The following is a 12553-nucleotide window of genomic DNA, read 5'->3' as shown; positions in this document are numbered from 1 at the left end:
CTAAGCTGATATTTATTCATGATGTCCAGTGATCTACTTACATTGATGACTAAATATAAAAAAAAATAACAAGCTAAAGTGTAGCGTCAATTATAATGTGTATCCAGACATAAGGTTCTGTACCCAACTGTGATATTTAGTGAATGAATAAAAAAATGAAACAGAGACCCAGAGGAGATTCTTAACCTCTGGTATAAATAACGTTTACCTTATGTGGTCCTCTTGTCAGATTCCTATTTTCCGATGTTAAACCACGAGGCCCGTGAAGGCAACACGTCAACGACCAATGAGGAGCGAGCGCACGGTGACGGTTACGGTGGAGATGTAAACAAACAGAAGCAGCGCGGCCATTACAGCAACAACCGAGTTCCAGCGAGTTGACTGTTTGTCTTCTCTGTCGTCGAATAAATCACCCCCGAAGGTATTGTGCTTCATAAGAACACAGATGCCCGTCCCCCCGTGCTCCTCTAACGCGGCTGGGTGCTCGCGGTGGTGTTTTCGCGGTGATATTTTTCTGTTTCTGTTGTGTTCTCGCCAAAAATTATTCGCTAGCTGCTTGCTATTGTTGTCCGTCAGACAGCGGCCATGACAGCGAGCATTATAACGGCCGAAGCTACGTGTTTGTTCCCGCTGACCCCTGTCCCTCTCCCTCACTGTGTCCTCTGGTTCTCCTTGTAGACATGAAAGACCCGAGCATCAGCAGCGGGGGCCCGAACATGACCACCGGCACCGAGTTGATCCTCACCAGCCAGTTCAACGCCGAGGACGACCCGTTCGCCGAGTATATGTGGATGGAGAACGAGGAGGAGTTCAACAGGCAGGTGAGGAGCTGGGACGAGGATGACCTGGACTGCAAGTGAAAAAATCTGCGTTTAGGGCGGAAAAATGGTTAAAGAGTCTGAAATTAAGTTTATTATGGAGGAGGAAAAGTCATCCAAAACAAAGCAGGTTGATCTTTTCAGGTAGAACACATTTAAAGAGAAGTTATACCTCAAATCAGTAGCTACAGAAAGACTCAGTTGACTATTAAGGTGGAAATCTAATGTTTGAATAATATGTTGAAAGAGTAATTATTGCCTGAGATTACAGACTAATTATCTTTTTATTAACTATTGTTTTATAGATACATTATGTCCAATGTAAGGTGGACTCAGATAACTTTTAAGGTGGAAATCTGTTTTTCACCTTACACCCAGAAATTGTTCTCTAAAACTTGTGTATGCAGACAAATATAGCTTTCTCCTTTAAGATTGAAATCTGTCATTTTCCAGACAGATTACACCTCAAGTCTGTATTTGTCTACTTAAAATGAAAGATCAGCATCTGCACATCTCCTCTGACTGCTTTAAGGTTTGACTTGAGGGTGATTTATTTTGGGAGTCAGACAAGGCATCTGAAAAACACTCCAAGATTAATTTTTAAGGTGGGAATAAACACATGAAGTTGCAGATTTGTTCATTTTTATATGAGCTCAGTGAGCTCTGTTTCTAAGGTGGAAATCTGCAGATTAAGATAAGTTGTACCTAAACGGATGTTTTTAGTTGTAAGCAAAGATCAGTATTTTCAAACAGACTCAGTCAACTTCTAAGGAGGAAATCTGTTCTTTTTTTTATAGATTACACTCACGTTGCTCTAATGTGAAGCTCCCATATGCGGATAAAGCAGTATGTTATGGTGTAGATTTCTGCAGACAGACTTTCCTGGTTGGAATTGGAGGTTTAAGGGAAACTACATGTCAGAATTTTGTTGTTTTAGTCATAGTGTTGCAGTATAATTCCAATCTGCTTTGCTTGGAAGATCAGTTTCCATAGATAGACTTTTAAAGTGCAAATCTGGGGTTTATGTTACAAGAAAAAATAGCCTTAACTTGGACTTGTTTATTTGAGAAGTATCTAGAAACATATTTTTAAGGTGGTAATGTGAATTTTAAATTGTAGTTTATTGAGATTAAGAGAGATAAAGTGAAATTAGGTTGATTTGATTTGAAGGCAGGGAAAGTATCCAAAAGCATGATGGGTGACTTTTTAAAGTGGATATCTGTAATTATCTTTACAGGCTAAATCCAGAAATTGTGCTGTTGTACATCTTGTATATACAGATGACAAATCTTAAGGTAAAAATCTGGACTTCTAAGTTGAAGATAAAAAGAAACTTTGTATGTTTACGTACAAACTCAGCTGATTTTGGTTTTTAAGGTGGAAATCTGTTTGTCAAAAATTGTGATTTTTACAGCAAAAAATGTGCACTTTAAGGTGAAAGTATGATTAAATAGAATATTTCCAACACCTGTGTTGTTCAACTGAAAACAAAGGTCATTGCCTACAGATTCACGTTTTTAAGGTGGAAATCTAGGGGTTTGTTTACAGGTTAAAGGAAGGTTAACATTTGGAAATTGTGCATTCTTAAAAGTAGCTGTGATTTTAAGGTGGAAATTTACAGTTTGAAGGAAAATTACACTGAGCAGCTGAAACCTGTGTGCACCACAAAGCAGTGGCTCCTTGAGCTGGAATTCAGGTCAGGCAGTGGCCTGATTATGCAATCAGCTGACAGCGTGTGGAGTCGGTTAACAGAGGAGTAGGTGGGAGGCGTCCGGTTGGAAATTTCCATAAGGATGTTTTGTTTGGAAAAAGGAAACAGTCTGTGGAGCTGTGTTTTAGAGAGCGTTACGTTTCACAAAGGAAGGAGGACTGCAGCTGCTGTGTTACTTTAACTCTGTTCTGTGTTAAACTCTTTTCAATGTTTCCGATTTATATTTGTAAAATCAGCCGCTCTGTTTCGAGTAGTCGTCTCGTTGTGATTGGTCAGGTGCTGCAAACCCCGCCTCTGACATGTGAACACGCTCATTGCTAGATTAGGAAAGCCTGGGCTTACTTATTGAGCTGCTAACCAGCATCATCTTAGGCAGAGAAGGAAACAAGGATAACTGGATTAGTAGAAGGGGGTGCAGAGCAGATTCACCCGAAGAACATTGTAGCATCTCTCCTTAAAGTGTTATCTGTGTGATGTTCGCTCTCAGGTTGGACGACATGTTAAAAGTTTTGGTTCTTCGTTGGTCCAACAAAAGTGTGACTGCTGCTTCTCTGCCTGTGTTTTCGGCAGGTGGAGGAGGAGCTGTGGGAGGAGGAGTTCATCGAGCGCTGTTTCCAGGAGATGCTGGATGAGGAGGAGGAGTGGGAGTGGTTCATCCCGTCCAGAGATCTCCCTTCTCAAAGCGTCAGCCAGCTGCAAGAGCAGATCAGCCTCCTGGTCCTCGATGGCGACAAAGACCTGGATGTGGTGGTGAGTTTATCACCTTTACCATTGGTTACAGAGAAAACTCGTGTTTTGGCCATAAGAATAAAAGGACACCAGAAGTATGGAACGCCAGGACTGCCATAATGAATTAATTAAATACACCATTAAATAATTAATTAAATGTGTCAATAATTAATTAAAATTGGAATTAATTAATTAAATAAATAGTTATGACACATGTAATTAATTAATTATTGACACATTTAATTAATTATTTATGTATTTCACATTTTAATTAATTATTGACACATTTAATTAATTAATTATTGACACATTTAATTAATTATTTATGTATTTCACATTTTAATTAATTATTGACACATTTAATTAATTTTTGACACATTTAATTAATTATTTAATGATATATTTATTTATTTCATTTTGGCAGTCCTGGCGCCTGGCTCTCATCATGAAATAATTTTATCTGTCAGCCTCACCCATCAAACTCAGGGGGCGGGGTTAACGCTGATCGAGTCAAAACCATTGCTTTGGCCTGGTGGCCATTGTTTCTAGCACACAACAACCGGCATGTGGAAGCTAACAGAACTGAGCTTTGAAAAACCCTGTTTGTGTGTCACCAAATACCGTTTTAATATTTTTTTAGCCGAGAATGTAGTGGTTTAATCTTCATGTGTCTGGTTGTTTTGTCAAGATACAGCCTCTTTGCAAAAGTGTTTCGATGATTTCGGAGATGTCTGCCCAGTCTCACGGCAAAGCGTGGGATAGACCCGCTCGCCTCGCAAGCAATCCCACCGACAAAGCGCAGACCCCGGTACACAGCTGTAGTAACCCCCGCTGAGTTCTTTTACTGAGGTTATATTTATCGGTGTTTTATTTCCTGATGTTCTTATGTGTCCTACGTGTTTCAGTCGCCAATTCTGAATTCTAACTAACATTAAAAACATGTTTAAGGAGGAGAGAGAGAGCAAATAAATCTGTTTAACATCTGATCTTTGGGTTTTTGTTCAGTATCAGCGTGACCTGTGTATAAACACATAAAAGAGATAACGTTGGTGTTTCTGTCATGTAGTAACTGCTGGCTTTAACTGTACAAAGGTTGTTCGACACTATGAAACACATACAGACTTCATGATGTTCGGCTAATATTTTTATTGTGAATATTAATCATGAGGGTAAACGGCCCTGTACACCACGGAGCGAGGTCAGCATAGCCACGATATCCACGATATCCTCAGCTCCATGAGTTAACACAAAGTTTCCCAGCTGACTATCTAACTTCCAACTATTCCAGAGACGTGAAAATATATCAAATCAAATCACTTTTATTGTCACATCACATGTGCAGGCACACTGGCACAGCACATGCGAGTGAAATTCTTGTGTGCGAGCCCCACAAGCAACAGAGATGTGCAAACACAACAACACAAACGAGCAAAATACAAGAATGGCCAACCTGAAACTAATAAATATATGTACAATATATAATAGTGTATGCATTTCTGGATGTGTATACTAAATATTTTCCTGTGTGTGTGTGTGTGTGTGTGTGTGTGTGTGTGTGTGTGTGTGTGTGTGTGTGTGTGTGTGTGTGTGTGTGTGTGTGTGTACACATTTTTACAAATTAAATAGTAAAAAAAAATAAAATAAAATAATAATAATAATAATAATAAAATATATAAAATATACAGAGTTGAATATGTGCAAAACAAGTGGCATTTATATACAGTGTGGAGTGCATAATGTTAAAGTTCCAGTAGTGAAGCTGAGGTGTCTATGACGTGTTCAGCAGTCTGATGGCCTGATGGAAAAAGCTGCCTCTCAGTCTGCTGGTACGGGACCGGATGCTGCAGAACCTCCTTCCTGATGGAAGCAGTCTGAACAGTTTATGGCTGGGGTGACTGGAGTCCTTGATGATCCTCCCCGCTTTCCTCAGGCAGCGCTTCCTGTAGATGTCTTGGAGGGAGGGAAGCTCACCTCCAATTATCCGTTCAGAGCACCGCACTACTCGCTGGAGAGCTTTGCAGTTGTAGGCGGTGCTGTTGCCATACCAGGTGGTGATGCATCCAGTGAGGATGCTCTCAATGGCACAGTGATAGAAGGTCCTGAGGATGCGGGGGCTCATGCCGAATCTTTTCAGTCTCCTGAGAAAGAAGAGGCGCTGCTGCGCCTTCTTCACTGTTTTGTTTGTGTGTACTGACCACGTAAGATCCTCAGCCAGATGTACTCCAAGGAACCGGAAGCTGCTCACTCTCTCCACAGCAGCGGCATTGATGGTGATGGGGGTGTGTACTTCTCTGCACCTCCGGAAGTCCACTATCAACTCCTTTGTCTTTGCGACGTTGAGGGTGAGATGGTTGTCTTGACACCAGTGGGTCAGGGCGCTGACCTCCTCCCTGTAAGCTGTCTCATCACTGTTGGTGATAAGACCCACCACTGTAGTGTCGTCCGCAAACTTCACAATGATGTTGGAGTTGTTAGTGGCCGTGCAGTCGTAGGTGTAGAGTGAGTACAGGAGAGGGCTCAGTACACACCCCTGTGGAGCACCAGTGTTCAGTGTGATGGGGGATGAGGTGATGCTGCCCAGTCTGACCACCTGGCGTCTGTCAGACAGGAAGCTAAGGATCCAGCTGCAGAGGGAGCTGCTCAGTCCTAGATCCTGCAGTTTCCTGTCCAGCTTCGAGGGAACGATGGTATTGAATGCTGAGCTGTAATCTGCAAACAGCATTCTCACATACGTGTCTCTCTTCTCCAGGTGTGACAGGGCAGTGTGTAGTGTCAGGGCTATGGCATCATCAGTGGACCTGTTGTGGCAGTATGCGAACTGTAGAGGGTCCAGTGAGTCGGGTAGTGCAGAGCAGATGAAGTCCCTGACCAGCTTCTCGAAGCATTTGCTTACGATGGGGGTCAGGGCTACAGGTCGCCAGTCGTTCAATGAGGAGATGGTGGAGGATTTGGGTACAGGGACGACGGTGGCCATTTTGAAGCAGGCTGGGACTACAGACAGAGAGAGGGAAAGGTTGAAGATGTGCGTGAACACTCCAGCCAGCTGAGCCGCGCATGACTTGAGGACGCGGCCGGGAATCCCGTCCAGACCAGTAGCTTTGCGCGCGTTCACCTTCCTGAAGCACTTCCGCACATCCTCCTCAGACACAGTGTGCGCACTGACGTCATCCGCGGTGCGCACACTGTCCGGTCTCATGGTGTTCGCTGCGTTGAATCTAGCGTAGAATACGTTTAGATCCTCACACAGAGAGGCCGTGGTCTGCGGTGATCGTGTTTAGTCCCTGCCACATACTCCGAGGGTTGTCAAACTGTTGCTCCACCCTGTCCCTGTACTCACGTTTGGCTGCTTTGATCGTCTTCCGGAGTTGGTAATGTGTGTGTGTTTGTAGTCCGATGTGTTCGCGGAGGCAAAGGCGGTGTTCCGTGCCGCGCGAACATCTCCGTTAATCCAGGGTTTTTGATTTGGGAAGGATTTGACTGTTCTGGATGGGACGACATCTTCCACGCATTTCCTGATAAATCCACAGACTGAGTCTGTGTACTCATCAATGTCTCTGGCGGCCACGTGAAACATTTCCCAGTCCGCGTGATCAAAACAGTCCCGCAGCGCAGACTCCGATTGGTCCGTCCAACAGTGCACCGCCCTCCGGGTTGGAGCTTCCTGTTTCAGCTTCTGCCTGTAGGCGGGCAGGAGCAGGATGGAGCAGTGATCTGATTGGCCGAATGGGGCGCGGGGGAGGGCTTTGTACGCATCCCGGAAAGAGGTGTAACAGTGGTCGAGTAGCCGGTTTCCACGTGTGTTAAAAAGGATGTGTTGATGGAGTTTTGGTGAGACTTTCTTCAGGTTTCCCTTATTAAAGTCTCCGGCTGTGATAAACGCTGCCTCTGGGTGTGCGGTTTCCTCACTGCTGATCGCGCTGTACAGTTCCCTGAGTGCACGGTCAGTGTCGGCTTGTGGGGGTATGTAAACAGCCGTAATAATCACTGCAACAGCCGTAATAATCACTGCAACAGCCGTAATAATCACTGCATAAAGAAAAGTGTAAGAGACTCAGCAGCAGATTAGAATAACAGTTATACATTTAATAAATCACCAAATGAATCCAAGAAACGAGCAAACCAGGGGCCCGTTCTTCGTACCTCGCTAAGTAGGTTAGCCGGATTAGATTGTTGACGATTTCGCGTGATCCTGGATCAGTCGGTTCCCCGAAGCTCATCCGGGACTTGCTGTCATAGCAACAGAGCCGTAAGCGTAAACCTGCTCGGGAGCAGGTTTACTTTATGTAAACAGGATTAGATCGCGGCCACGCAGGTATGTCCGCTTCATTTATACGAAAGCAACAGCGATATTTTTCCACTGTTTCACCATAAATAAATATTATCAATGTAACTAAAGATAATGCAGCACTTGATCCTTTTATTGATGTCACACAGATACATACAGGTCATTTCCTAAAAAAGGGAAATGAACTATTAACATTCTATTACATGTATGTGATTATTACAGATGTAATTCATATTTCAGAGTAGTAATTGTAAATTACTTCGTGTAATCAAGATGAGAGACCACGGCTATAAAAGCGAAGGTGGATTTGGGAAGCCTGTCGCAGCCATGTCCTGTCCGTATACGCGACCAACCCATTGCGGAAGGTGCAAGATTGATAAGGAGAGTCCTCAGAATTCAGCGTATATTGCGGGATAGACAGGATCCTTTAGCTCAGCGCGACAGTGTGCTCATAGAGAGATATCGATATTCCCGTGAGGGTATTATTTACTTAACCAACTTGTTGACGAGGGGGTGCAGGACCACCACCTGTCTTTTTTTCCTCTGCCCTTTTCTTGGTTGCTGTTATGAACAAACTAACAGAGTATTACAGGCCAGTATTACCTTGCCAAGAGACGCAAAGCAATCTAAGAGATAAATATTACCATTCTGTAGAATACTCCTGTATTCCACTTTTACTTGTTCCCATGTTCTTGTGGGTCCTGTTGTGGCTCTAATGTGAAAGGGGATATAATATAACATATTATAATATAATATAATGCCATATGATATTGGACAATATAGTGTCATATGATAGATCTACCCTACCGCCTACTGGTGTTGGCCAGAGGGGCCGATGGCGCGATATGGCAGCCTGGCTACAACCGTAGCTGCCTCCACCAGTGTGTGAATGTGGGAGTGAATGAATAGTGGTATCGTAAAGCGCTTTGGGTGCCTTGGAAAGCGCTATATAAATCCAATCCATTATTATTATTATTATTAAATTACCTACGAGTTTGATTTGTCAGCAACTTTCTGCCAGCCCTCTCTCCTTGCTTTTGCAGCCTTTGCAGTGTTCTCTTGCGTTTTAATTAAACTCTGAAACTCCTGTAATCCCTCACTCATGAGTTCTTGCTCTGCTGCCGGAAAATACCGAGCACGCCCCTTCGACATTTTCGCCGACCAATCAGCGGGTTGCCGATCAATGTTTCTACTATCGATGCGTAGCCCCTTTTACGACACCCAGTGATGTCACATTCCTGCGTCCAGCTGTAGTAATCGTCAACAGCAGGTGTGTTCGGGGAACCGGATTAGCGAGCTCACGGTTAGCGCGATGATTTGATCTTGGATGTGTCATTTGATCTTGGATGTAGTAAGCGACGTACGAAGAACGGGCCCCTGTTCCGACAATTTGAGTTTGTATTCCCTCAGCTGCAGACTCGCTGCTGTTTAAATGTTTGAAAAGGAAGATTAGATATAAACAAACGTCAAACATAGACTCAGTCTGCCTTCACATTTGATATGAGGCCAGCACGTATAGTGGCCTCAGCAGGCTATTACTGAAATACACGTGCTATATCATAAACTATGATATAAATAGGGAGGTCCTATTAACATGTTTAGTTTTAAAGGACACCTTCCTGCCTTTAGTCTCATTCATGAGCAGTATTAGTTTTCTTCTAACATCCAGAAGTCTGCACGATGTGTTTCATAGTTTGTAACAAGCCTTTGACAGGTAAACATAACATGACCGAAAAAGCAAAAAAAAAAAAAAAAGAGAGAGAGAGAGAGAGAGAGAGAGAGTTGACATAAGAAGAGAAAATGCTCTCAATTATGGAGACAGGCAAATGGTTCATTTATGTTTGATGTGTGTTTATTCCTCCCTAAATATCGTCGGTGAAGTTCGCCATGCACGTCAGATTTTCCTGCGCATTTTTATATGTCTGCCAACAGAGAGAGAAAAAAAATCACATTCTAACAGACAGCTGGTGCTTAGAATACAGTTGAATAACTATTAAAAACAGATGATATTTAGATGATAGTTCAGTCTAACACATGTGCCAGTGAACCATTAAACGTCTGTGAAACTATGCAGTTATGAAACGTAACTTTAACCTCAGCCAAACCGATTTGCTCAGTTGTAAATAAAACAGCGAAGTAAACGTGACCCGACAGACAGAACCTGAGTGAATGAAGTCCAGCGTTTAACCACTGAGAGCTAAAACTCAGCTGAGGTTTCAAAGCTGTGTGCCAGTGATTGGACATCAGCCGCTGATGAAGCTGTTCGCCTATAAAGTGCTCTGTAAGGAAACAAGCTCCAGCAGCTCTGCGCTCGGGGAAAACACTATATTTACTTATCTTGTGCAGAAAAATGCGCTGACATTTCTTTATATCGAGCACCGGCTGCCCAGTTAAACTGTGACTATCACCAGGTAACGTAGGCGTGTTTCTTGAATTAGCAGCAGGTGTTAAACAGCTGACAGATGAGGAGGAGGATGCATGCAGGTAAACTGAGGGTCTGCTGAGCTGATCGCTGGTTTCGTGAGAAAAATGTCAGCTCGTTCTTTATGTTACAGAAGCACAGAGACACAAGACCAGGCGGAAAGAGACGATCGTTCGGTGAAAATGAGAATCTGCGAATGCAACATGTGGAACACGGAGAGTGGAATATGTAAACAAACCGGTTAACGTAACCCCCTCGGTGCACTCTGCATGCTAACTGTTAGCAGAGCTAGTGAAATCTCTGAAAACATCTGAGCACTTTTGCAAACATGTTCTGTGTTGACAACCTGACCAGACATACGGCGCGACATTCGCGGCTAAAACACTGTTAAAAGTGTAGCTGGTGACAGAAAAACGGGGTATTTTAAAACTACACCACCACCATTGCCACCACCATTGCTGCTTGTGATTTGATCTGCATTCTGGGATACCTGGCTGCCCCAAGTCTACACAAGCAATCGATTATCTAGGATCGACCTGTTTTGACTTACTTTGCACGGCAACCAATCAAATGTTAGAGAAGCTGCATGGGCAGCGTTAACCCCGCCCCCTGAGTTTGATGGGTGAGGCTGACAGATAAAATTATTTCATGATGAGAGCCAGGCGCCAGGACTGCCAAAATGAAATAAATAAATATATCATTAAATAATTAATTAAATGTGTCAATAGTTAATTAAATGTGAAATACATAAATAATTAATTAAATGTGTCAATAATTAATTAATTACATGTGTCATAACTATTTAATTAATTAATTAATTCCAATTTTAATTAATTATTGCCACATTTAATTAATTATTTAATGGTGTATTTAATTAATTCATTATGGCAGTCCTGGCGTTCCATACAGAAGATGGCGTCCTGTCAGCTGACATTATTCCAACACATTATAAAAAAAATGTAGGATTACAGCAAATATACTCCAAAGCCAAAACATTAAAAACAACCACTAATAAAATAAAATAAAGTTTGAAAAATAGAATAAAAACTACACAAATAATTAGTATAGCCAAATGGAAAAAGACAAAGGACCTTTAATTCAGTAAAAATCTGAAACACTGAAACACGTTTAATCTGAATGTAAAGCTGAATATGATACAACAATGTGTAAAATAGTGCAATAAAAAAGGATGAAATCAATAATACAGAAAGAGCTGCTGAGTGAGACACAGCACAGTGCCTGAACGTGTCTGATAACATCTCCACACTGATTGGTTTCTCAGGTTTTTTTTCTTCCCAATTAGTTGATTATTAAATTAGTCTCTGACTGTTGACCCTCATCTGTCCAGCAGAGGTGGCTGTTTCTTTATTTTCTTCACAGAAATAACAATGACGGATTTTCTTCTTCTCTCCTTCAGGTGACCAGCAGCTTGAACCCCAATGCCAAGGAGTTCACCCCAGGCATCCAGAAACATGCCATGTGACCCGGCTAGGCTCCTCCCTCCCCCCAACCCTAGTCCGCACTGTGACATCATCACCAAGATGTCTGCTGTATTTTCCAGCTGCCACTCGACCTTCAGCCTGACGTGTTGCCAAAGTTCTGCGCTCGCATGTCTTCACAGTTACAGGTGTGTGTGTGTGTGTGTGTGTGTGTGTGTGTGTGTGTGTGTGTGTGTGTGTGTGTGTGTGTGTGTGTGTGTGTGAACTCTCTGAATGTACATCAGCTGAGAGGAGTGTTTGTATGACTCTAAATCAGAACAAACTGCTTCCTGTCTCCACTTTAATTATTATTTGGGGCACTTTTATAAAACCTGAAATCAAACTGTGTGCTTGTTTGTTTTTTTTTGTTGTTTTTTTTTGGTTTTTTTTGTTTTTTTTTAGGGTTTTTTTAAATTCGACTTCCTGTTCAGAGGGTCGCCTTCGCCGCCTCGTGGCGTCTAAAAGCACTTTTCCGGTCGTGGTTTGTTTAGCTGGCTGTTCTGCTGTTTCTTGCTCTTTTTCCCAGCATCCTTGGCGTTTCTGTCAGCTCTGACTTGTCTTCGCTCTGCTGCCTACATCAAATAACTCGTGTTGACCTTTTTTCTAAATGCACAGAAAGTACTGTATAAAAAGTCATATAAACAAAAACAATGTAAAAAAAATCTATTTTTTCTTATACTACTTGAAATAAATGTTTATGAAAGGAAAAAAAAAAGTGTTTGTCTGTTAATAAAAAGCATCCACACAGCTAGGAGAGCAAAAAGGACTGGGTAAAAGTCTTGAACCACCCCAAAAGTGCAGCGATCAAGCGAAACATAAACATACATGGAGATGCAGTATATGATTTATGTAAGTATGGTCATTTATAAAGTAAGAAATATATAATTTTTTACGTTTTTTAGAATGTTCTTTAAAATTGTTAAATACTAATTTTTAAAAATAAATATACATATTTTATTTATATGCTAGACACTTGACCTCAAATAGTTCACTGAAAGTTAAAAACTTGTGTTTTAAGGGAGTTTTGCAGCTCTACCTGCAGGGGGCGACACAGTCTGCCCAGCCTGTAGGCCCTCAGCAGGGTTTCTAACCTCCTGAGCTGCTTTCTGA

General features: G+C 42.3%; 1 protein-coding gene across 1 annotated transcript; it reads left to right on the top strand.

Moving 5' to 3' along the window:
• The first annotated feature begins 264 nt into the window (after positions 1-264).
• On the top strand, positions 265-12158 carry LOC147337358 (polyadenylate-binding protein-interacting protein 2-like). The gene is made up of 4 exons (XM_086304251.1): positions 265-421; positions 679-821; positions 3100-3279; positions 11383-12158. Exons 2-4 carry the CDS (start codon positions 681-683, stop codon positions 11446-11448), a joined length of 387 nt encoding a protein of 128 aa, XP_086160377.1. The 5' UTR covers positions 265-421; positions 679-680; the 3' UTR covers positions 11449-12158.
• The last annotated feature ends 395 nt before the right edge of the window (positions 12159-12553 follow it).

This window comes from Aulonocara sp. 'chitande type north' Nkhata Bay, linkage group LG2 (assembly GCF_057382095.1).
Source record: "Aulonocara sp. 'chitande type north' Nkhata Bay isolate Kocher_YH1m ecotype deep benthic linkage group LG2, A_spYH_male_GT1.1, whole genome shotgun sequence".
Classification (NCBI taxonomy): Eukaryota; Metazoa; Chordata; class Actinopteri; order Cichliformes; family Cichlidae; genus Aulonocara; species Aulonocara sp. 'chitande type north' Nkhata Bay.
The sequence above is the reverse complement of the archived record's forward strand: the minus strand, read 5'-3'. Positions and strand labels throughout refer to the sequence as shown.

Coding starts and splice junctions, on each gene's coding strand:
- LOC147337358 (XM_086304251.1), top strand. CDS start 681: ATGAAAGACCCGAGCATCAGCAGCGGGGGCCCGAACATGACCACCGGC. Junction 822..3,099: donor AGGAGGAGTTCAACAGGCAG/GTGAGGAGCTGG, acceptor TGTTTTCGGCAG/GTGGAGGAGGAGCTGTGGGA. Junction 3,280..11,382: donor ACAAAGACCTGGATGTGGTG/GTGAGTTTATCA, acceptor TCTCTCCTTCAG/GTGACCAGCAGCTTGAACCC.